This window comes from Vanessa tameamea, chromosome 13 (assembly GCF_037043105.1).
Source record: "Vanessa tameamea isolate UH-Manoa-2023 chromosome 13, ilVanTame1 primary haplotype, whole genome shotgun sequence".
Taxonomy (NCBI): domain Eukaryota; kingdom Metazoa; phylum Arthropoda; class Insecta; order Lepidoptera; family Nymphalidae; genus Vanessa; species Vanessa tameamea.
The window spans coordinates 8,151,299-8,177,046 of record NC_087321.1 but is presented as its reverse complement, the minus strand read 5'-3'; the positions used below and the strand labels follow the sequence as shown (position 1 = coordinate 8,177,046).

Sequence of the window (25,748 nt, the reverse complement as noted above, 5' to 3'; positions counted from 1 at the left end):
ATGAAGGCAAAAATAAATAAATTGTATTTGTTATAAGTCAGGTTCATCAACAAGTTTTAAAGATTATTACAAAAGCTTATAACGTAACGTATCAATTCGAAGCTTCAGCCTTAATTTCTAGCTCAAAAGGAATATTTTTTTAATGTTAACATTTTAATTAACTTAAACTAAAATGCTCCATTAATTTCATAGATTTGGCAATCCCGTTTGGGCGCCTATCGAACGGAACGGAGAATAATCGAGGGGCTCGTTGGTTTTTGATGTATTTACAACGCGTCTATTACTCCTTATCCCTGCTCGATATCGGTGTATTTTTCGCAGTCATTCGTAATCGTACAAGCTTCATAACTTCCTATCTCAGGAGACTGTTGGAGGTAAAAACTTCAAGATTTTTAAGGACCGAGAGAGGGAGTGGAACGATAAATGAACTCTCTATTAGGAATTACTTAAAATAAAACAAGCATTATAATAATATTATATAATATATTTTTTAAATTTATGTTCTCTTACGGGTTACTTTTCTTGTAGATGGCTTTTTGAAAACTTCGTCTTTTTTCTGAAAGTCTTCATCTTCATCTGCAAATAAAAGGTCAACATATAATTGAAACATCTGTGCAACAGCTATAATAATTTTGTCTGCCTCATTTGTCAAAGTGACTAGTTTATAAGGCTACAAACTCGAGGTCTTGAATTCAAGCCTGGTCAAGACATCTTTTATTATTTTATAGATTTTGCTGTTTCATCGGATTATTAAAGTGAGGGAAATTCCCTCACTTTAATATGTCCTGTGTAATTGACTATTTTTTCTTGAGTATGGCTGCCGTGGGTCACTGATAGGTGGTGGTATTGGTCACGAATCATCATCATCAATGTATGTCCACTGCATATCATACATGCTAATAGTATTTTCGGCATATATTCTTACATGGTATGGATGCATACATTTTGTTTTATTTCCTTTGTTTACCATTTGATAATTAAGATTACTATGTACCTGATTCCTCTGATTCATTCATTGTTTTATTTTTCTGTGCAACTTTCCTTCTTGACTTTCTCACAGTTTGTGGAGTAGCATCTTTATTTGGAGGTTCATTCTTAAATAGATGAATATTATTATTAATAATTTATTATTAATTATAGAAAATCAATATTTTTAACCAATAAAAGCATCGAAATATATCACAATATCTTTTACTTTCAGGTAAACCAATTCTTATTTTTTTAATATTAATTATTTGTGTTCTATTGTGTATATTTAGAGCTAGCTACAAGTATTATATTTGATGCTTAGCACGAATAACTATAGGATTATACCTCATCCGGGCTAGACGAGGACCGTTGCCTGTTACGTCGCTGTGTAGGGCGACGCCTTGGAGTAGCTCGCGGATGTTCCTGGCGTGCCTCAGTGCCTTCGCTATTCACATCATCACCATCCTCACCGTCTTTTTCTCGAACAGCAAAGCACTCTTCTATTTTATCGCCTAATTCGTTCACCAGACTCTGAAAATATTTTTTATGAGTATATTTTAGTTTTAGTGTCTATATATATATATATATATATATATATATATATATATATATATACTTTGTATAGGTTTATCATTTCAGTTAAGCTTCAAATTTAATTACCTTGATTTCATTCCGCGCCATTTTGGATGTGTTATTCATGAGCGTCGTAAAAGACTCCATAACACCAGAGCAATATAATTTATCTTTGTAGCAGTCAAGATTCTCTATTAGTTTTCGCAAAGACCTTTCATTATACGTAAACAAGGAAAGGCAATAAGCTAAATCGCGCCATTGTCTCTCATCCGTTGATAGTTTGAATCGTTGACAAAGTTTTTCTACTAATGCTTCCATTTGTCTATCCTTTTGTATAAGAGATGTAATATATCTAGAATTATAATTATTTATCATCATTATATCAGTCATCAATGGTGTAGCCAGGCTGACAAAAGACATGGTGCGGCGTTGTTATGAAAAAAATATGCATCAGTATATTATATTAACATGCTATTTGCAAACATATAAGTTCTGTAAAAAACTGTTTTTTTTTTATGCGACAACGCATTGAAACATCTGACGGATACCTAGTGTAGATGCTGTCTTTTTCTTATTTTTTATAGTATCGGTAGGCGGACTTATAAATGGACCAACTGATGGTAGGTTCGTGGTTACCACTACCCATAGACATTTGCGCCATAAGAAATTTTTAACGATTCCTTATATTGGCAATGCGCCACCAGCCATGGGAACTGTAATTGACTTGTGCATCTAGTTGCACTGGCTCACGCATCCTTCAAACCGAAACAAAATACCTTAAGATTTGCTTCATGGCGATAGGCGACTTATGCACCTACTGCTCGTACTATTACTTTTTAAACAGTAATCATTAATCTCATGGGTCGCCTCATACGTGGACCCATATGGTGATATATTAGCGTATATTACAATATTCGCTAATGTAGGAATCAATATGTCTCTAACAATAATAGTTAATTAATTCAAGTTACATAATGTTACCAAAAGTAAAGATGCATTTCGCTGCATAACTACTATAGTGCGTAATGATAAAAATAATCCTGAAAGTCTTACTTCATGATAACCCTGTATTGTTCTTCTGGAACATTTAACTCCGGATCGCTTAGTCGCGATATAATATCCGGCATGACATTATATAAAGCATTTCCTTTTTGAGAGAGTTGTTTGAAAAATAATCGCGTCATAGAAGCTATACGAGGGTCCTTGTCTGCGCAACACAAAGCCATGTCGGCTATTTGACCTTTTACACGGACCATCTCGTGTAATACCAGGAATGACAGCATTTTCACAGCGCACTGACGAACTTCTAGTTCTTCATCACTGAGTCTGTTGGGAAAAAAATTGAATAATTTGGAAACAAATAAACATATATATAATTACTTAATAACACATTATTTTTCATGGTTTCCCTACTAATATGATAAAGCGAAAGTCAGTTTGTCTGTTAATCGTTCACATGTTAATTACTTAACACATCCGAAAAGTATAATTCCTAATATCTAACTAAGCCACACACCAAATTTAATTATGAGTAAATAGTAGGTAGTATTGTTGTTTTGTTATATAATTAGATTGACTTACATATGGTATATATGATGCGTCCATGGCTGGGTCAGATTAGGGAACCGTAATGTTAAATCGGCGAAAGCGATTGTAAGATTCGTTCGGAGGGAAACATTTTTGGACCTCTTCAGCACTGTTACCATTAATTGAAGACCTTCTTCACACACGGAGCTCGATACCAACATATATCTGTTCAAAGAAGGATCGAAATTATATGATGAAATAATCGAAAAATGGGATTATACAATAAAAGGTTTTTTCCTCAACAAGATCATACATAATAATAATATTTTTTCACAGCAAAGATGGACTATATATAAGCTGTGATTTTCTTTTAGTATCAAATCTTTCTTGGGATACATTTACATAACAGAACCCCATAAAATGTTCAGAAACATTTTTAAATACAAATAAATAGGAAATAAAAATATTAATCTTTGTTAAATTAGTCTTGCTGTTTTTCTTTCGTCTTTTTTTTCTGAATGAGTGGTATTTTTTAGCATCAATAAGCAAGTGTATGCAAGTGCTTCCATATCGATGAAAGTATCCGCACCGGGTGAAGGTGAGCGCGGCGGCGGCCTGCAGCGCGGGCGAGCAGCGCGCGGCGTTGGCCAGCAGCCAGCGCAGCAGCGGCACGTAGCGCGCCAGCGCCGTGCCCGCGCCCACGATGTCCCGCTCGCACACGCTGCGGACGTACTCCGCGTCCGCGTCGTCCGCTACGGCTCCCTCGAGACCCGTTTCCTCCTCGGTCATGGTTGTGTTTGCCTAGTTGAGGTAAATAAATATATTATAAAGTAATGTGGGAGTAATATAGCTCGTATCGAGTAAAATTACCGATGGACCCTTATTAGATGTGACACTAGCGGAACGCTGGCCACGCGAGGAAGCGCTCGCATTGCTGGCATTCATGAGCGTTTGCCGTCGCAGGTCGTCGATACGGCCGCGTCGTTTTGGAGTTGCAAATGCACCCATTTTCTTTTTACGCTTTTCTTCCACTTTACGTTCTTCCCGTACCTTAAAATTAAAAAAAAGGAGTTTTATTTTTATAAAATTTCAAAAAATTAACATTATTATTCTAATAATTAACTGTATTTACTTGGTTCCTTCTTCTTAGTTCACTGTAAACAGTTATGTCCAGATAAATGAGTTGTTGTAATGCTATATGACCTAGCATAAATATGAATCTTATAAGCAGTTCGGTCGGTATACTGGCCTCTTCCTCATTGTCTGCATCTTTTACTAATGATTGCTCTATACACTTGTACATCTCTGCTAGTATTTTTGTGCAAATAACGTCAGGTGTATCGCAAACTGCATATATGAAGTCTATGGAGTTGGCAGCGAGTGCCGTAAACTTATCGAATTTTAAAAATGCTTCCATAAGACTGTCATACAATGATGTGAAAATAGTGTGATCTGCGGGATATCTCGTGTTCTTTTTGGATAGCGAGATAAGAAGTTCAACACTTAACCTCCTCGTGTCGTAATCTCCCGTCAGTCCATGGGTTTGAATCACTTCAATGTTCGCGAGCGCCACTGATGGTTTAGCTTTGGCTATCATGACAAGAAAGGATAGGGCTGCGTAGCTATCCATATCGGTCGTACCATCTATCTTTTTTAGGAACATTTCCCAAAATACCTACAAGGAAAAAAAATAACAAGTAAACATTTTCGTCCAGCGGCCTTAGAATCTGGCTCAGTTTATATTCATGCGTATTAGACCTGTATGAGCGCGGGCGTGATGTCGGCGCGCGCGAGCCACTTGTCGACGAGGTGCTGCAGCGCGAGCGCGGCGCCGCGGTCCAGCGCGGCGGCGAGCGCGCTCAGCTGTCGCGCCACCGCGAAGGCGCGCGCGCGCTCCGCCTTCACCTCGCTCTCCAGGTACATCTCGCGGTACGCGCGCTCCACCGCTTCACGTTTGTCCTCGTTATCAAAAACAAAATAAAAAGGTGCCACTTACGTACGTACGTTACGTACTACGGTACGAGATGCTAATCTCAAAAATGTTCATTACTCACTTGATCCGGTGACCATACGAGTAGGAGCATATTTGAGACTCCTTCTTTGGCGGATTCGATATTGAAATGGTGGGCGGTCGTGAAGAAATCGATCGCCTCGCTCACGTCTCCCGCTTGCTTTGACATTAACAGTGAGTTGATTAGGGGAACTGCTTCCGATATCATTTTGCTAAAATGTACTGATTCTTGCAAAAATGCTACGATACTTTCTTTTTCTTCGAGTCTCTTGTAGAGTGCGATTTCATTTTCGCATTGCTGCGTTAAAGATATGGACTGAGGTTTTTCTGGTACAATGAAAACATTACGTAATAATGCCACAAAGTAGTCCACCTAAAATAAGTAGCAACATGCATTATTTGGTATTTTCTTTTAAAGAATTAAATAAAATAATTAAAACGGCATTGATCGAAATTAGTATTCGAAATCTATGGGTTTTTAAGTACCTGATCGCTTTTTTTCATATCACACCTTAACAACTTAGCATCGGGATACTGTCTTTCAGCATGTTTCACGATCAAGTAAGCCTTATAAAAATCTTTTTCACGTAATTTTTTACGAATTGCTTCATATACATTTTCAATAGAAGCCTGAGATAATTCGGGCTCATCTTGAGTGAGAGTATCCATTTTTTCATTTATGGTCTTAAGAACATCCTTTTCCATTTTCTCCCAATGTTGTATAAGAATAGGATCAGGTCCAGGATTTAACTTCTTTTGAAGATCTTCTAAAATATTTTGCTCATTTTTTAACTGCTCTTCCAGAAGTTGTAGTTTTAATTGAGCAGAGAATGGATTACATTCTAAAAATATCTGTAATTAGCATTACAAATTAAATTCAAATGAAGTTTTAGTCAATTATAGATCTTAAAAAATCTAAAACAAAGATATTACCTTTAACAACTGAATAGCGGCCTTTCTAACGAGCGCCGCTTTGTCCTTCAAACGACCGATTGCTCGTTCAAGTACCACATGCTGTCGGGTCACAGGTACACAGTTTTCTCTTTGCAATCTACACCAAAATTGAAGAACCTAAGGTTGAAATAGAACATTGTTAAAACCATTTTAACATTGGTCAAAATATATTTTTTTAATACTTGCCTTGTGTCGCACATAAGCTGAGAGGTCATGCATGTGCTCATACAGATCATCAAGGAAGTCATCACGTTGTATTCGTTGTTCATCAGATAATCCCTCACCAGTCAGCTCCACACTTAGAACCTCGCACATCATGCCTAGTACACTGATGCGAATGGTATATGACTATAAAATTACAAATAAATGTTACTTAAGACTTCTTGAAACATTTGAGCACTTTCGATAATAAGTTATTATGTTATTTAAACATTTTTTATAGAAAACTATTGTACTTTATTAAAGGGGATACTATCATAAAAACACACACCTCATCACTTTCCAAGTAAGGTTGTATAGTAGCTATGGCATTCACCATTTCCTTGGGCAATTCTTTTGTAAGTTCTAGTAAGAAAGCTCCACAGTTTTTAGCAGTACCTTGTTCAGGGCCTGCACCCCCAGTGTCTTCTTCTGTTGAAGCCAATGCTTCCGTAATCTCACGAACCTAAGCAAAATTATAGTGAATATTTGTATTCATGCCCTATTTAAATGGCAATAAACATTATTTTGGGTCTACACTAACAATAATAACAATAACAAATGAAATAAACCATGCAATTTATGTGTGTAATTTATAAGTATTATTTTACACTTTACCTTAATGTAGATCTGATTAGACTAAAGGTTGACTGATTAAGAGTATGCTTTACAATTAATTACAATAATTTGGTCATAGAAGGTTTTTAAATAATAAAAAAATATTTTTCTTCTCCTTAAGAAAAGATGCTGTACTTGGATGATGTCTAGCAGTTGGAGATTATTTAGGCTATTACTTTACTTTTACTTCATACAAATTATAAGCTGCCAAAAAGAAGTTGTATTGGTATGCGTATTAAATAAATCATCTTACCATTTGTGGCCCAAATGTACTCAGACCAAAATCCTTAGTTAGCTGTACTACACCAGCACATATCGGTGACACGGAATGTTCAACTATTTGTAACACCTGAAATTTATATATTGATTTATTTACTATGGTAGAGTAGTATTTAAACAACTGTAATTAAAGAAGGTTCTCTATTTTCCTCATATGGTGTATGACAATTATTATAGACCCTTTAAAACTTTTTTTATGATTCCTTTACTGTTCTGATATTTACATAATTATTGAAAGAAAATCAGAACAGTACACTAGACACAATAGCTAGCCTATTCCAATCAGAGGAGTTTTAAGTGTAGTTGGTATAGGCAATAACTAATTGCTGACATAACCATATTTTGTCCCAGAAAGTAAAGACAAAATAGTGGGTTTATTATAAAAAAAATGTATTTATAAATTATAATTAAGTACCTGAACCAATTTTATGAGACAAGATGTCCCATGGTTATATTTTTTTATGAGGACTCCTAAAATTTGAAATACAGTTTCTCGTACTGTTTTAGTTTTTATTGTCTGTTCCTCTAAAGCTTTGTAACAAGGATCTGCTACCATTCTGTAATTAACATTAACATTTTAACAACAAAGTTATTTATGTATGAATGACACAATACAGCTGTAAATGTTTTAATCAAACATATATGATATTAAAAAAAAAATAAATTTAAAAGAGTTTTTATGCCAGATTAGCCATTTTCATGAGATTTTGTAAAGGGATTGTACCAAATATTTATCAGTTACTTAAACAAAGAATATTGTACAAAAGTCATAGAAAATATAATTATACAAAATAAATTTTGTAATAGCATCACAATGCTTTATAGTTTATATTGATTGGCTTGACTCTAGTAATTTACAAGCATATGCATTTACATGCAAACAAGCTTAAAAATTACAGAAATTGAGAAGCAGCAATTGGAATAAGCAGTCTTAAAAAAAACTTTGTAAATTATTGTTATGCTAAGAAAGGACTAACGACACAAAATTGTCTTCTGCCAAAGGTGGATCCCATAGCTGTGACAACGGTTGTTGTAGAAGCATGTGTAAACAGATAAGCGCTGCTTGCTTGTCTGCTTCAGTCCATCCACAGAACTCATCATCATCTGTTGCCTTTTTTCCTTTCTTACCCAATGTTAATTTTGTTGAATTCTATAAAAAAAAACCAAAGCAACTTACTTCCCTCTAAATGTAAATATAAATAAAATAGAACATTACTAATTAGTAGTTTACTTTATAATTTTTTTATATACACATGTAAATCATTTCTGTACAATGAAAGTAAGACTTACATCAGCAGCTAATTTAGCATCTTTTGTTTTCATTATTTGAGTGAACAAATACATAGTCATTTTAACTATGTTTAAATTTTTCATTCGTATGTCTGCATCTATTACTTGCTCTTGTAATATTAGTTCAAGATGTCCGCATAAATTTTTGACAGTCCTTACTATATGATCAAAAGCTAAAAACATTGATATTTTCTATAAATATCAGGAAATTACAAGTAATTGATAATTATGTTAACTTACCTTTATTTATTACATTCCATTCTAATTTAGTCCCATGAACTATAATAGAGAAATAGGTATCAAAATGTTCTAGTATATAGTCGACACCATCAGAGTTGTATGCACGGGCCGCATCTATTCGAATAAGTCATATAAATAGAAAATAAACATATTATTTACTTATGAATATTAGTAGTGTTTGAGCAAATACAAACCTTGAAGTTTTGAGAGAAGTAACCGGGGCTGAACAACATCTTCAACATGATACTGGCCAGCATGAGATTCTAATAACTCGTCTTTTTGTAATGGGATGGAAAACTCAAAATGACTCATATTCGAAACAATTATTTTACAATTCTACTTATTTTTAATAATCCTTATTAATAATGCAAATTTATTTGATACTGCTCACAGAGCAGGAATAATAAACAACTTTGTATTCAAAATTTGAAAACAAATTCCGTTGACAGTAATGAATGACAAAATCAAACTTCAAAAGTTCAAAGCAAAGCAAGCACTATAAAAAACCATTGCATCACATTTTACAACCTAGTCTTAAGTTTTCTTTTTTATTTTAGTTTTCACTTCTTTGAGCAGACTTCATTGTTGGATATTTTTGACATCTTAAAGATGAAGTTATAATTATTTCCCGATTCATAATAAAATTATTAGCAGATCCATATTAGATTAATATTATGACGTTATGTAAAGTAAATCTATACTTAAAAAAAACGAGAACAGGTAAATGGCTCTGTCAGAAATAGTATCATTCATCTTCCCATCATTAATGTGCTGCCAAACTTGCGAATTAAAATATTGTGCTCCTTTGCTTGCAGTTACACCCTTCAAGCCGGATCACAACAATTTAATAAATAATGCTGTTTGGTGTAGAATACGTGATGAGTGGGTGTTGCCTATAAATGTGGGCTTGTCCTTTACCAATAAGTATATAATTTATTAACCACGAGAAATTCACATATTTTATATAAAATATATTTGAATATGTTTTTAATTTTTTATCTATTATTAAATTTGACACGTTGGATACGAGACTGAAAACGTCAAGTGACTTGTAAGCTAAATGTCATCAGAAAGATTTTAGATTGCCTTGTCAGCTGAAAACGTACACGTTTCAAGAGTCGTAGTTGAGTTATTCACTTTCTCCAATTTTGTGGATCCATAGAATTTCATATAGACGTTAGTTTTCATTTAATAAATATGTCAGGAAAAGCAAACAAAGCGTTTACCAAGGAAGAAGAGTTATTATTACAAGATTTTAGTAGAAATGTTTCCACTAAATCATCAGCCTTATTCTATGGAAATGCTTTCATCGTATCTGCTATTCCCATTTGTAAGTTACTTTTTGAATATTTTATAGACGTATATTAGCAAAAGAATGTACTTTTCATACATCAAATTTTATTAAGCCCGAGCTAAGGATATATTTTCAGTGCTTCTTATATACGAATACATATGCTATAAGATATTGTTTTTAATTCATTGTAGGGTTGTTTTGGAGAGTTCATGCTTTGGAAGTAAGCACCTCGTTGGCTTGGTTTGCATTAGTAACAACAGCTAGTACATGGTTATTGGCCTTGGCTTACCGAAACACCAAGTTTCAATTAAAGCATCGTGTCGCTGTCCGACGAGAGGATGCAGTCGCCCGTGAGATGGCCAGGAAGTTGGCTGAAGAAAAGAAAATGAGCAGGAAAGAGAAAGATGAGAGGTATTTTCTTTATAAATGTACTACTACTACAAATAACATTAAGACATTTTTATAATTATATAAAATTAGTATAACTATATTGAGTTACTTAAAATACAATTGCAATTGTGTATATATTATTAATATTTTACTACATTACATTTCAGAATTTTGTGGAAAAAGAATGAGGTAGCAGACTATGAAGCAACAACTTTCTCAATTTTCTACAACAATGCTCTATTCTTGACGATTGTTATTCTTAGCAGCTTCTACTTGCTGCGCACATTTACACCAACAGTGTATCCTTTTTTAAATAATCTTATTAGAATTAACAGTGCCTAATTGGCCTTTAAATCATAATCAGGTAAGAAATACTAATATAATATACTACGATTCACCAATAATAAATGAAAGATACTTAAGAACATATTATATTTTGGTTGTTGATTGTGTAGTATATAATATTATCTTTATGTGTATACTCATGTGATAAAATATATTCCCTTAATGGTTGCGCAGTAACTACATAGTATCCCTCACAGCAGCTTCTGGTCTCCTGGCTCTGCTGTCTACAGGTAGCAAGTGAAAACTGATAGGTGTGTGTTTGTGACAATTATATGAACACAATGATTTTCTACTATAGTGCATAGGTTACTCAGATTCTAAATTATTAAGAAATGCACCAATGCCTATAATGTTTTGTTTTTTACAATGAATTTATAACTTAAAAAGAAATAGGAATAAATAAAATAGATTTAAACAGTCTTTCATTTTATTTACAATCATTCAGAACAATGATCTAACATAACCTTACATCTAGAAATAAAACTAATTGGAACTAAATAATACATGTTCTCAAGGGGTGGGTCATATAATGTTAAAATCACAATGTTAAATTTTACAAATGAAATTGTTATAATGGTCAATTTTTAAATCTCATTTGACAGTAAATTTAGATGGTTTTTTTTAAATTACATACTAACTATACAGTTGTACACGAATGTAAATAATTGGAATGTATAAAATTTAGGTAGAGTATAATAAGGTAAAAGTATCGAGATATTTTATATTATATATTTGTATTTATGACCATTAAAAATTGTGTTCAATCTTGCAATGATTTTAATGAAATTTAATTTTATTTAAATTGTCATAGATTCTTACATACGAGTTCTGCTAAAATTTTTACAATTATATGTTAAAAAACATTAAAAGCTTTTTAAAAGCAAATAGAGTATTAACTCATAATTCAGTACAACAACAACTTTCAAGGGTTTGAGATTAAAATTAATTGCGACCTATGTATGAATTGAATATATAAAAAAGTAAATGCGAAATTATACAATTTCACACTAATTTATAGTTTTAAATTGTAAATATTAAAATTAACTGGGGAATTGCCTCCGCAAAATAAGTGTTCCGTATCATGGCTCTTTAATATATTATATACTGAAACTAGATTAACACTTTCACTTATATAACAGAAGCTCTCAATTATTCGAATTTATATGACAGTGCAGTTTGGAACAAGTTCACTATAGCAATAAGCCTACAATACTTATAATTTATTATACATGATCAATACTGCCATATTTTTTTAAAGTTACTAATTTTTTAGGTTTTCTGAGGAATACTTTAGGTGTAACCAGCCATGTCTTAAGCACAACAAGTGCCAGGGCGCAAGCAGTGTTCTGGCAGTCACCCCTCCACCAGAATCACTTTAAAGAGACCTTCCGGGGCATCTCATCTGCGTTTCAAGACTTGACCACCATTGGCGAGGCGCCCCCCAAAGCATGGCACCCAAGTCTTTAACACCGCCTGCTCCCTGGATTGAGACATTCCTGGATGTAACTAGGCTGGATACCTTTAATTAGTTATTTAGTGAATACAAGTTAAACTAAAAAAGTAGGAAAAGTGATAGATACTAGCTTATTTTGATACTTCGACACTCGATGGGATTCATTCATATCTATAATTTGGCATTGGGTCATAACAATTCTTAACTAGGTATGCCAAGTTTCATATATCTGGCTTATATCGTTCATATCAGAAATACTGTGACAGAAGCGTTGTAATACAAAAGTTAATATTCCGTTATCACATTTGGTACAGAATGCTACTAATGCATAACAATTACCAAGTAGTGACTAGCAGTTGCACTGTCAAATCTCACTGTTCGCGTTGGAACGCTGGTTTGCCAGAGGCTCAGTACATCATGCCGACGTGCAACGGCTCTGTCCGTTGGAAGAAGACGTTGGGGTTGCTGCTGAAGGTGGGCTCTACGCTCGTGTACACGTTGCCCTCCTCCGGACGCATCATCACGCCTGTAAGTTATATAGATGTTAGTTCTTTGCGAAATAAAAGTAATATCTACCTATATTTACTAAAAAATAGTCTGAATTCAGTCTTTGCTAACTGTTCTAATATTAAATTCTTGAGTAGCCTCCTGAGATAAATTACACTAAGTTGTTCCCGTAATATTAATGTAATATTTTGTGTAAAAGTATCGCTAAAATAAAATATTAAATTTGAGTATATATAACGAAATATGCATTGCATTAGCTTATGAGTATATAATACTATAACAGGTATTTGAGAACTATTATTTGTAACTATTATTATTATTTTTTGTATGTAACATTACTTTTTGAACCCATTATAAATAAAACCGAAAAAAGAGATTTTATACAACCAAGATATAATGATAATATTAAGGTCAATAGTTAGTTCAGATGTAGAGTATGCTGCTAATAATAGGTATAAATTTATTCATATATTACCCGTATACAATCTATTAAGTATGTTTTATATCTACGTTTTTACATATTTCAATTCAAGTATTTATGTAACTTACATGAAATATAAAAGTGTTGACTGATATTCTCATCTAAGTAGGTAAAATTTTTCGTTGAAACCTCAACATGTTATTTATATTATAACATATAGAAAAGTGTATCCAATAAGCCGTATTAAGACAGCTTGGTGGAATAATCTCTAAGCCTTTTCCCCAAAGGGAGAGGAGGCCTTTGTCAAGCAACATTTTCAGGTTGTTTCTATACTTTATCGTTATAATTACAGGTATCTATTATCATAGGTACATCACTTATTATTTTATTCAATAAAAAATCTGAATTTATGTACTTATATTTTAAAAGTGCTATTACCTGGCGGTAGAAGGTAATGATAAGGCGGAAAATTGTAGTGATAATGCGTTAGTGGGTGCAGTGGGTAGTGTGGCGGAGGACACAGTGAGCGTGCGTGCAGAAGTGAACCAGCGAATTTAGCTCCGAATGGATCTGCAAAAGTAAAATTTTTGAATCTGCTGTATAATCCCAGTGCGTAAAAGCGCTAGTTCTCACTTATTAGCGCATTTTAGATACTTAACTAACCGGCTGGCTGAGCAGGGGGTTCCTTGCGGTCGAGCATAGGTGGCAGAGCTGGTCCAGGAGCTGCAGCTGACACCATACCATACTTGACTGGTTTGAAATGGAAAAAAGATGGGGAGTAACCGGAACCACCTGCGCCTATTGAACTGAGTCCCTCTTCTCGGTCAGCATCCCATCGACCCTCTCGACCTAATGCCGCTAGGCGTCGTCCTTTTGGCGCAAACATTAGCGCAAATACTACAACACATGTGCCTATTAATCCTGCCGCAACACATGCTTCCCGATGTTGTTCAGGTGCTCCTAGGGCTGCTGCTATCCAACAGATCCACACTGCGGCAGTTGCACCTCCGGCTCCTGCAATATGTGTTGCTTCTCTGTAGTTGTCGCGTATACCCCGCGATCGCAGAGCTACTCCACAAACAACTGCGATTAAAAATGCTGCATAGCACAATGAAAGCAGTAAGTCTGATAGAGGTGAATCACATTTTGATGCTCCAAATGTCACTCGTGGGGGTGAACCACCTAACCATTGTGCACCAATGGCCACTTGGATCATTACAGCAAAAAATAATAACAATCCTTGGTAAGCTGCAGGTAAGTATACTCCACCATTTAAACTTAATAGGAAGACACATTTTACAAGAAGTGATGCAAACACTATTACGTAGGCAACGCCTGTGCCAAATCGAACGGCACCACAGGTAAATGCAGTGGGTGCAGCGGTAAATAGTGCAGCCGTAGCTGCACACGTAAAGAGTCCCAATAGCAAGCTTTGTCCCAAAAGCAAGTGCCTTTGACTGGGTGCCTTTTTACTTGCTCCCCATACAATAAATGCTTCAAAACCACCAATCACGACCATGCTTGCACAAGCTAATGCTAATATAGGTACTGCCCAAGATTCATCCCGTAGTATGGTGACTTTGTGTGATGGTGATATCTGGGTTGGCGTTGTATTCGACGGCCGTATCGTTGATATAGTAACTGTGCGCGAGGTTGATGATGGTAAGGGAACCGGTGATGGGCGCTCAGGTATCACAAAATATTCAGTGCTCATTTCGAGGCGATGAGCTTCTGTACGCGTTGGCCGTCGAGGTGGACTCTGTGGTTGCTTTGTTTCTAATGGTGGATCATCTTCATTATGATTGTCGTGCTCATCATAATCTTGTTCGTATAAATCGTCATCTTCATTATCAACGTAGTGTTGCGCTGCAGGCGCATTGCGGGCTGCGTAAGGAGCCGGCACGCGGGGTGCCAAACGATCGCCAAAACGTGCCGCGCCAGCATCCGCAACAGTGGCCAAAAATGCCGTCACGAGTAGTGTGCGCACTGCTATGTTCGCCATCAGGCCGGGCCGGCCTTCAGCTGCCCGTTTTTCGTTGTCGACACATCCGCACTCGTCGCTTTGTCTCTGAAAGTGATAAACGTGCCGTCAGTCAGGCGACAAGGTGTCCGCTACAAGTCGCGACGTCCCGACTTCGCGATAACCAAACAAAGAATCTCCCGGTTAAACCGGTTTACTGGTCGCCTTGCACCTCTAGGCACCCTAACTTGCTAATTTAATATTCTTTGTATAATTTTTCGTTTCGAAAAGTTAAAAATATATATTTTTAGATACATTCTATTAATTTACTTACTTATAAAAAATATTAAAGATGTATTATAAATAGCTAAATCGGATTGTTTTAAGTTAAAATAAAAAAAAATATATAAATAATTATTATTATCATTTATTTAAAAAAAAATCGACGACTATCGTCAGAATTAAATGTGAAATAATAATTTTTAGGAAAGTGTATAGACACAAGAAGTCGATTATAAGTACCTACATCCTAAATACTTTATAATAAATAGGAAGAAATAATAGATAATACAACTGAATGAAATGACATTGTGCTAGCCCGTCTGAGTGTGTATCATGCTTAATTAATCATTTATTATATCGCAAAACATTGCATAACATAACAAATAACACCAATTATAATATTTATTAACTGCTTGTTCCGACTTCGTACGGATAAAATTAATACAAAGTTACAGGGGTAAACAGTTACCCCTGTAACTTTGAACTTGGTAACCTCTTTGCCCCCTTGGATTTGAAATTTTCAAAAAATACCTACATAAATAGCAATCTTTAAAAAAATGTAATCCAATTTTGGTACTTCGTAATGTATTATCCTGCGTAAAAACGAATTTAATAAAAGCACGGGTGGTATTTATTGAATATAAACATGAAATAAAATATTTAGTTAAGGTAAGTATACTATTGACATACAAGTATTTGTAATATTATGTTATAAATCTTATATCGTTCCATAATCGAAGCGCATTTAAACGCAGTCACGCGACAGCTTCTTATACATAAGTCTATTTGTGGTGATGAAATTTACTTGTGTGTACAGAAATAGTATAGGAGACACAGGACTACGATCGTTGGTCCGACAGGGGCAACGAACGTATTAATTCTCATCCCCAAGGGACACTGTCGGTACAAGTGAGTTACCTGCGCATGGCAACAATTTACTAGTTTCCAGTTATTATAGTTTTATTTCTTAAATTCATATGTATTAGAGTAGAAATACAAATACAGTCTTAATAGAAAAAATATTTTCCGAATGATAAAATGATGAACAGAACATGAACAGAATACGTAACTACGTAACTCACTAAATAATAATAGTAAAATAATCTGGTTTAATTTTTTGGTCAAAGACGATGTGTCTGTAATAATCGGAATGACAAATATATGGATAAAGACAATATAGGCAATTATTTATTTTGGGATTAATAAGTTTAAATGTATGCGTTGGTAAAATTATACGTCTTTGTTTCTTGTCAAAAATATAAGGACCAACATTTTTGACAATGAAATAAAAAATGATGCAAGCTACCATTGGTATTCATTTACGCTATTTTAATTAAAATACTAATAGTATTACTACTACTACTAATAATAATCCCATTACTAGTGAATATTTCCAAATTTAATAATTTCACAAATAAAACTTATATGTTAGATCACGCTGTTTATTTCTACATGTGTATGCACCTACTTAGTTAAAATTTTTGAAGATTTTTCGGTAAATATACATATATTTACCGAATATTTTTAACCGGCTTATTTATTTCATTTAATGATCAGGAAGAGTGACTAAGTTCTCGCAACTCAACATCGATTCAATAAACGTAAGTTAAAGATCAACGTTAGTCGCAAATTGTGATAAACTTAAAATATGCATCGGTGCCATACAAGGAAGCTTCTAAGTCAGGCTCGAGATTACGCAGACAGCTCTGCGAACCGGATCGTGACTTTAAACTTCTTATCCGAATCAAAGTATGTACATGGAGCATATTGTAGACAGATTTGGCGCTAAAGTAACGGTGTGGACTGCGGACCTCGGCTTGGGGCACTCGATCTCGACCGCGCCGGCAAATGATCGCCGCAACGGTATTCAGTCATTTTATCCAGATGAAAAATCATAACCAAATCTTTTGTAACACTACGCATGTTTGTAGTAATACTGATTTTTATTACGATACAAACCGTTAGTAACAAAATTACTTTTAACATTTATTAAAATATATAAGTAAGTATATCAATTAATAAGACTATAAATTTGCAATAAAATTACAATAATCATATATGACGTTAGATTGAGGTGTAGCGAGATGTAATGATGGATTCGCATCATTATCATATCGTTAGTATTGTAATTTGTTATTATCCTTTTTTAGCACAATTAAGAAGAAGTAGCATATTTACGTATTTAATAAGTTATTCAAAAAGTAAATAGACAAATGATTTTTGGTAGCCATAAGTATGTACTACTTTTATTTTTTGTTTTCATATAGTTGATTTCCTTTTTAGAAATATGTTTTATTTCAGTAAATACATATTAAATAAATCGCTGTCAATTAAAAATACTTAACGAATTACATACATTCATAAAACATTTACTTATAAGGTTAAATTAATCGATAACCAGTTTTTATTTAATCATGTACATCTTTTAATAGATGTCTATTCTATAATTTATTTGTAGGTACATATTTATGTGCTGTTTGCAAGTCGTGATCGTGATCTCTATAAAAAATATTACCTATCTGCAACGCTCGTGATACCTGATTTGTGGCTCTTTAGGCTTCAACCAACTAGAGTTATTTCCATCCACTTTAGAACACGAACTCTATAAAAAATGATCAATGGATGCTTTTGCGTTGTTTCTTATATTTAATTGGGTTTTAAAATTACTTTTAAGTGATTAATAACATATAAGGAATATTAATATAGTTTATACGATAACCTCCCGAGTCATACGATAAAAAATTTAGCAAAGTAAAAGTAAAATTTACAATTTATAATATAGACAATGCTTTGATATATGATCCGTAAGTAACGAGAGTTTTTTAGAATTTGCGTTAATTTACGAAGCGTTTTTGTTTGCCAGAAATACGAAAAAGAATAAACGTAAAAGGGCAATTGATGTTTTGTCATTTTTATTTCTATCCATCTTAGTAAAATTTCAAGATTACCTATATCAATACTCAAGCCTTCTCTGAATCGGAAGAGTTGGAAATTCTAAATAATTAGTTATATTATACGTTAATGATTTATTTCATTTTTTTTACTATATCCTAATGATATTAAATAGTATATAGGTACTTATATGTCTACAAATATTATGGGCACACCATAGTGTAATCCACTCTAAGGAGCGATACAAGCTGATTATATTATTAAATTAACTATAAAATAATATGGGCTTTTTAAATCGCCAACATAATGTCCAAAATTACTTGAGGACTGGATATACAATGCTTTGTAAATAAAAAATATACAATAAGTTCTACTATATGTTTTAAACCACCATTAACGAAGTAAGACAATCATCAATAAGTTAACTTGAAGTAAGAGGTGCTTTCCCTTTGAGAATCTACAAGCCATACAGACTGGAATATATAAAACCTACTATAGACAAATAAAACCACAGACAATGGCAATGAAGCGTGGCTTAAACGATCCATCGCGTTTGCACAAGGAATAAGTTATAAGGAGTGGAAAGTCAAAGTTTTCCTTAAACCACGTATTACATGACAATGAGACCCAAGGAAACAGAGCGTTGTCATGTGCGGCCGCGCGTTGTAAAAGTAACAGCGTGAATACTCTGGGTGAAACTCGGCTGAACTGATTGAGAAGACTGCCATGTCACATTCCGCACTTACCAAGAATTATTTAACACAAAATTTAGCTTGCATAATTAACGGGTTATTGTATCGTATAGTGAGATTTGAAATATGGCATTATAATTATTTTAATAAGGAAGGTTTTGTAATTTTAATGATCTTAATTTGTAAGTTAACATAATTTATTTTAAATTTATCTTAATTTTAATGTTGTAATATTATAAATCATCAAGTGAGAAAAATATGTGAATGTTTATTTATCACTATCAATGCCTACCTCTTACACGTTTCTCATATTTAGACGAAAAAGAAAGAAATTAATCACGAATATATGTAAAATAAACAAAGTCGTATAAATGAACTAGTAAATAGTAAAAAGGAATTTATTAATCACGGTTGCTGGGTTGATGGGATGCATTTTGTAGTACCAATATTTATGTTTGTTTTCTTTTACATTGTAAGATATTACAATTTAGCACTTTAGTACAACACAATAATTCACTAGCTGTAATAAAATGCAGTCTGTAATTGTGTATTAGTGAAAGCTAATAATATCTTGATATTCTTATACTTTAGCGTGAATACGACTACTAGCTAAACCAATTAACTAAACTCGCCAATTGAGTTTATAACACTAGTTACGCCGTTGGATTTACTCACATCAAATTTAGATTTTATATACAAAATAATACGGAATGATAAAAAATATATAAAGCACTTACAATATAAATTAGAAACAAAAAAAAACTGAGAAAATATATGGGTACATGATAAATATATATGTACGTAAACTTGTAAGTTAATTATAACTTTGATAGATTTCAATGATTTTGATGAAATAAAGACTACACGGTACGTACCTACCTAGTATTACTTCCTATCTAATTTCCAATTGTAATTTTTATCCTTGTTAAACACCCAGAGCGAACAGACAGATAAAGAATAAATTATTCGTTGTTTTAGTTTTCATAAAAAAATACCCTTGTGAAATCACAGAAGACACCTCATTTTATTTTTTGTTATACCTACATTTTGTTATACAGATAAAATATAAGAAAAAGTGACTAGTTTGAAATGTTTATTATCTATTATTAAACCATATTAAGAAGTCCAAAACAGCTTTATTGATATTGAGATATTTAATTGCAACGAAAAAAGAGATAACGAGTAATCATGGGTCTAAAAAATAGAAATTATTTTAAAATTAAAATAGGAATTAAATAGCACTTAATACTAATATTTTCAGCTCCGAGGGCAATAATGCACCGGGCGGCAGCAATATTCAAGGAGGTGCCAAATTCATATAATTATTTAATAAAAAACCAGAATTATAATTAGGTACTATTTAACCAGGTTTAATACGTTAAAATGAATGAGAAATATTTTTTATATTTATTTTGATATTGATAAGCAAGATATTTCCTTGTCATAAAAGGTGGGATTTACCTACGCGTCGTTGACTTAGCTCGATTGGGCGTTACCGGTAAATTTGCCGCGCGGAAACATCACACCGCCTAGGTATATTTGCGGAGAAAATACAGTCAAGAAGTTCATTCAGCACAACGTTCGTCCTGAACTGATTTATTAGACGACAGAAGGTACCACCGATTACGTAAAAAGATATGTTCTAAAATGAAATTAAATTTTTTACGTATTTTCTACCTTTTGCGTAGTTTAAAAGATCTAAGTATTCAGTCGATGGGCAGCGACATTGTTTTTATACTTTGTACATATATTTGCCTACATATATAGCATTAAGTTTTCTTTTCGGAAAAAATAAAAAGAAGCCTTTGTAGGTGTTATCACTAGCTTTTATGTCCTAAGCCATCTATTATTTTTATTTTTATTGAAATATTAGGTAACACAACGATAAGAATTTATTCAATACAGATACAATAAAATTAAAAAGTAAATACTTTGGACCATAAATCACATACCTATGTAGAAACTAATCAGGCTTGAATAATAGTCCTATTAAAAGTAACTTAACTTATAGTTATTAATAATTATATTGAGAACTTGTTTGTAATTTTAATGTAATTAGTATTGATTAAGACAATAATAATGCAATCCGTTATCATGATTATTGTAATCAATTTCTGTCACTGATCATTAATTCGAGAGAGGCAGACATTGCATTAATGCGACTCTAACGTCGCTTAAGAGCGTAGTTTGTAAGCGAGGGAATTCATTTTAGAACACACACATAGGTACTTTTCAATAATACAGTTGCATTGTGCAGTGTATCGTACGCATCCCCGGAGATAATTAGTTGCTTGTTTTCGGTGCAACGAATAAATTAAATTTTCATTGCGCGTTCATAACGTAGGATTTATAAAAATACATTTAATTACGAGTAATGTATTAGCTATAAGGTTGTCATTCGCAAACGCAATTATAAATTATTTGTTAGCATAGGGTGCGGTCAGAGTGCATTAAGATGCTAAATATTCATTATGATTTTTATTGTTTCAACTGCTTTCGTCTAACTAAATAATAATAATTATTTTCTTGATATTTTAAGGTTGGTAGATATACCGAATTAAATTAAAGTAAAGACACATTAAATAATCACTTCTTAAATTTTATAAATATAAATAACGAAGTTAAATATAATTTTTTTCAATACTCTATTTTTAAGTAAAATATTCGAAAAAAATATTTTAAATCAACTTCTCGTCCATTTCGGTACAAATACTATTTTTCATAGTGAGCAATTCGGTTTTACAAGAGGTCGCTCGACAACTGATGCGAGAATAGCACTTCTTAAACATATTTACGATGCTTGACAAAAATCACAGAATGCTATTAGAGTATTCTGTGATTTGTCTGAAGCATTTGATTGTGTAGAACACGAGACGCTTCTTTATAAGCTCAAATACTACGGTATTAAAGGTAAATCTCTTGATCTCATTGCTTCATATTTAAGTCAAAGAGTCCAGCAAGTTTTCATTAATGGCATAAAGTTTTCTGGATCTACGTTATAAATGAGTGTTCCACAAGGATCAATTTTGGGTCCCTTTCTATTTCTAGTATATATAAATGATCTTCCTTTCTATGTTAAAGGTATTTGTGTTATAATGTTGTTTGCTGACGATACTTCACTGATTTTAAGGTAGACAGGAAAAAACTGACTATGACGATGTGAACGGTGCATTATCACAGATACACGACTGGTTTACAGTAAATAATTTAATTTTGAATACTCAAAAAACGAAATGTGTAGTTTTTACCCTACCAAATTTTAGAAAGCAAAATTATAATATATCTTTAAATGGTTGCCGTCTTGATGTAGCCAATATTACGGTTTTTTTTGGGAATAGCATTGGATTCCAAACTTCAGTGGAGTCCTCATTTATCGTCCCTGACAGGAAGACTCAGCTCCGTAGCATAAAAATTAACAATTGTGTCCCACGACACTCGCGCCCCACACTTATGCTAACTTGTCTATGTGTGCGTAGACGTTTTGCGAAATTATAAGAGTCGGCTCGAAATAAAAATTGACGTGCTCTCACCTTGGGCTCTGGGGAGGGACTGAAAATTTATTGACAGCGATGTCGAATAATAAGTCAAAACCGTCAAATGATTTTCTCCATACTAAAATGTATGGACGACGAATGCCAAAAAGTAAGCAATATTTAAATAAAAATTACTATAATATTGTGAGATATAATAGAAATTGAACACGGTGAACTTATTATTTACACTTTCGTGTCCCCATTTAACCAAAAATACATGTATAAACTAGCCGCTAAATAGCTTAAAAAATGTTAATAGAAAAGGTCGATTTCAGTGTTTGGAGTGATGTTGACGATTAATTTACCAGGTTATTGATACAAATTTTATAAATATCGTCCGGTGAAACTTGAGATATATCTATTGAGATACTGAATGTATTTTTTCATCCATAATCAATGCTCCAGTTTTAAGATATTTTAAAAATAGTAAGCGCTATTTTGGCGTTCCGCAAGGACTGTCCTCTTAAGCTGTATGGAAATTTTACTTTCGTTTATATAATATATTTATTTCATATAACCGTAGACAGGTTGTTTGTTTCGATTTAATGAAATATAGTTTTAAATAAACAAATTCAAGACGTTTTATTATAGAATATGGTTAAAATACTGCGTACCCTACTATCGTGATTTGATTGGAGTTTTGTCTCATATTTAACATCGAAGTGGATAAAAGATTACTCTTTTCACAAACTAATAGGTGTATTCGCGTGATATGGAAATCCTACCTAATTTAATCTTAGAAATGGACTTGTTCTGTATACGTATCTCAAAGAAATCTTTAATATATGCATTCATAAGTAATATATTTATATATATAATACCAGGCTTACATCCAACTTATTTCTTTTCCAATCCTCAAATATATTCCAGTAATCTAAAGTTCACAGTCTTTTCATATAGCAATGCCAGCGAGACCCGAGTATATCTATTGATATAGATGTATTCGTAATAATATTTAGTTAAACTCAATAATAGTTAATTTATATACATGATAGTGTAATACACATAATCGTTATTGTCAGATAATTATAGTTGTTATTATCTAATAATCTTGAATTGCCGATAAAACATTAAATTAATTTTATTAAAGTTTTATGACATGCTTTCATTTAAATTGATTATATATTAAACGCGAAAGTATAATATAGACACAGATATTAAACAGATAATATTTAAATATTGGTTCATACAAGTTATCGCATTATGTTTTCCTCACCAAACACGACCTACATGGTCGTAATTGTAAAAAAAATTAAGCACATGAAAACTCAGCGCTGCTTGCCCGGATTTGAACTCGCAATCTTCCATTATGACTTATGTGTTCTAGCCACTGGACAAACTCGGCTTTTCTATATGTAATATATGAAAATCTTATTTTATGAAGCAAAACTCTTTATTTATTAATTATTTAGTTAAAGTGTTAGATAATAATAATAATTAATGAATTACTACAAATAAATATGACAAAAAGGCTAAAAAGTGCTTGCGTAGATGGGATTATTATTTTGTAAGTCTAAATTTTCAGGTTTTTAAATTAGTTTTTCACAAAGAATCCGAAATAAATATATTACATAAACGAAAGTAAAATTTCCAAACAGCTTAATCGATGTTAGAATCGCATAAATGCAGTGTCAGCCTCGCTCGATTTAGTGATTAGTGACAGAAATTGATTATAAAAATTATGATAATGGATTACATTATTATTGTCTTCCTGAACACTAGTTACGTTAAAAGCAGAAACGAGTTATTATCTAGTTAATAACTACCTTTAATAGTTACTTTTAAAATAACTACTGTACAAACCTGATTAGTTTCTACATAGGTATATTTATAACAACAAATAACAAATATATGTATATATACGTCAAGTATACTTTGGTCACTAAATAATTTTTAAATTTATTGTATCCGATCTTCTTTGAATAAATTTTTACTCAGAAGGTAAATAGTATCTAACTTATAAGCTTTTCTCTTATGATTGAAATTTGCGTTTGGAAAAACTTTATTTATTTTTTTAATATTTAAAACTATTACAATCATTATATATAAATATTGAAATATGTGTAGATTTGTTTAATGGACTTTTGTTAAGTATATAACATAAACTTTTTTAATTCTTTGGATATGAAAGACATATTTATGGCTTATAGAAAATACTAAATTAAATAAAGCCATAAAAACATTAATACTCACAGTTCGATATTTTCTATCGTTTTCAATCTAAAAACATTACATGGAATCATGGAATTCAACACCGAATTTTCATAATCACTGCGCGGTTAAGCTCACTTGCGCACGAATGGCACCAAGTCCAAGAACAAACTAAACGAATATCCGAGTATCCGCGAAGCGTGACGGATGCACGTGCGCGATGCGCGAGCACATTTCAAGCTCCAAGCGCACGAGTGACTTTGTCAAGACGACTGTTTTGTGTGATGGTTCATGGTTCTAGATGGCAGGGTCAAGTGCAGGTAAGTTCAGAGAGACTACAATTATTTATTCATACACGAAATCTTATTGAACGATTTTTGTCAACCCTGTCATATAAAAAGGTTAATAATGCGAGAATATTAAATAACATTTGTTTTAAATAAAATTTATAATGGGAATTTTTTATTTATAATTTGTTAGTATTTAACACGTTAGGAATAGTAATTAAGCTAACAATTAACATAGATTTCTATGTTAAAGAACAGTTACATTGTAAAAAGTAGTGTGCGTAAAATATTTCTTTACTCTAGATAGAAAGTAAACACAACATATTCGTTTTTTCGGCATTCGTTTTAATCCTGATTATTTGTTGTGAACAGATTCTGTATCAGTAATAATTAATTTTTCGTAACATCGTTATAAGTTTTCTCTCATCAAATAAAAAATGTAAGAACAGAATAAATAATACTACTATATAGTGTATTACTCATAAATTTATAGGTAAAACGTAAATACAGCGAGACGTATTTGCCTGTCCGTATCTATGGGTATAGCCATCATCTTCGCATCTATGTATTCTAATCTCTTTTATAACAAATAACAAAACTTATGTACCACTTTTTTAAAAAACAGGGTTTAATATGATCGTATGAGTTGTGAGTTTGCTGGCTATAATGTCGCTACATTTTTATGCTTATAAGCTTTGCGCTTTTCGCTCTTCATGGAATCTCAGTAGGTACAACCGGTTTTATAAAAAAAATGTATAATACGAATATTAAACTGTTTGTTTCTTAAACGGAAATCAATTTATAATATAAACTTTCATGTATATAAATATGATTTATATGTTATGCTTTACATATGTATGTAAAGCAAAATAAATATTAAAT

The 25,748-nt window shown here is 32.7% G+C and overlaps 3 protein-coding genes across 4 annotated transcripts; 1 reads left to right on the top strand and 2 right to left on the bottom strand.

Moving 5' to 3' along the window:
• Nucleotides 1-463: 463 nt before the first annotated feature.
• LOC113403287 (condensin complex subunit 1) lies at nucleotides 464-9,101 on the bottom strand. Its single transcript, XM_026643779.2, has 21 exons — nucleotides 8,854-9,101; nucleotides 8,660-8,773; nucleotides 8,420-8,592; nucleotides 8,107-8,279; nucleotides 7,545-7,686; nucleotides 7,104-7,199; nucleotides 6,525-6,698; nucleotides 6,221-6,382; nucleotides 6,014-6,151; nucleotides 5,567-5,932; nucleotides 5,124-5,453; nucleotides 4,828-5,028; nucleotides 4,202-4,744; nucleotides 3,940-4,119; nucleotides 3,659-3,870; nucleotides 3,124-3,294; nucleotides 2,596-2,868; nucleotides 1,630-1,894; nucleotides 1,315-1,500; nucleotides 995-1,094; nucleotides 464-576 (listed from the first exon to the last, which is right to left on the bottom strand). The coding sequence occupies exons 1-21, from the start codon at nucleotides 8,969-8,971 to the stop codon at nucleotides 497-499; spliced, it is 4,197 nt and encodes a 1,398-aa protein (XP_026499564.1). The 5' UTR covers nucleotides 8,972-9,101; the 3' UTR covers nucleotides 464-496.
• Nucleotides 9,102-9,713: 612 nt separating this feature from the next.
• On the top strand, nucleotides 9,714-11,106 carry LOC113403338 (translocon-associated protein subunit gamma). Its single transcript, XM_026643850.2, has 4 exons — nucleotides 9,714-9,989; nucleotides 10,145-10,364; nucleotides 10,511-10,642; nucleotides 10,863-11,106. Exons 1-4 carry the CDS (start codon nucleotides 9,857-9,859, stop codon nucleotides 10,927-10,929), a joined length of 552 nt encoding a protein of 183 aa, XP_026499635.1. The 5' UTR covers nucleotides 9,714-9,856; the 3' UTR covers nucleotides 10,930-11,106.
• LOC113403337 (uncharacterized) lies at nucleotides 11,098-24,835 on the bottom strand. Of its 2 annotated transcripts, XM_026643845.2 has the most exons (4): nucleotides 24,622-24,835; nucleotides 13,733-15,137; nucleotides 13,508-13,639; nucleotides 11,098-12,667 (listed from the first exon to the last, which is right to left on the bottom strand). In XM_026643845.2, the coding sequence occupies exons 2-4, from the start codon at nucleotides 15,069-15,071 to the stop codon at nucleotides 12,549-12,551; spliced, it is 1,590 nt and encodes a 529-aa protein (XP_026499630.1). In that variant the 5' UTR covers nucleotides 15,072-15,137; nucleotides 24,622-24,835; the 3' UTR covers nucleotides 11,098-12,548. The 2 variants fall into 2 exon arrangements, with proteins under 2 accessions (XP_026499630.1, XP_026499631.1); XM_026643846.2 differs by lacking the exon at nucleotides 13,508-13,639.
• Nucleotides 24,836-25,748: the final 913 nt, after the last annotated feature.

Bases quoted from the DNA above. Each gene is read 5' to 3' on its own strand.
- LOC113403287 (XM_026643779.2), bottom strand. From the start codon at position 8,971: ATGAGTCATTTTGAGTTTTCCATCCCATTACAAAAAGACGAGTTATTA. The intron at 6,383-6,524 runs GTGTGTGTTTTT...GTAATTTTATAG, and splicing joins CTTACTTGGAAAGTGATGAG to TCATATACCATTCGCATCAG. The intron at 1,501-1,629 runs GTAATTAAATTT...AAATATTTTCAG, and splicing joins TGGCGCGGAATGAAATCAAG to AGTCTGGTGAACGAATTAGG.
- LOC113403338 (XM_026643850.2), top strand. From the start codon at position 9,857: ATGTCAGGAAAAGCAAACAAAGCGTTTACCAAGGAAGAAGAGTTATTA. The intron at 9,990-10,144 runs GTAAGTTACTTT...AATTCATTGTAG, and splicing joins CGTATCTGCTATTCCCATTT to GGTTGTTTTGGAGAGTTCAT. The intron at 10,643-10,862 runs GTATCCTTTTTT...ATGGTTGCGCAG, and splicing joins CGCACATTTACACCAACAGT to TAACTACATAGTATCCCTCA.
- LOC113403337 (XM_026643845.2), bottom strand. From the start codon at position 15,071: ATGGCGAACATAGCAGTGCGCACACTACTCGTGACGGCATTTTTGGCC. The intron at 13,640-13,732 runs GTTAGTTAAGTA...TTACTTTTGCAG, and splicing joins ACCCCCTGCTCAGCCAGCCG to ATCCATTCGGAGCTAAATTC. The intron at 12,668-13,507 runs GTAATAGCACTT...TATAACTTACAG, and splicing joins TCATTACCTTCTACCGCCAG to GCGTGATGATGCGTCCGGAG.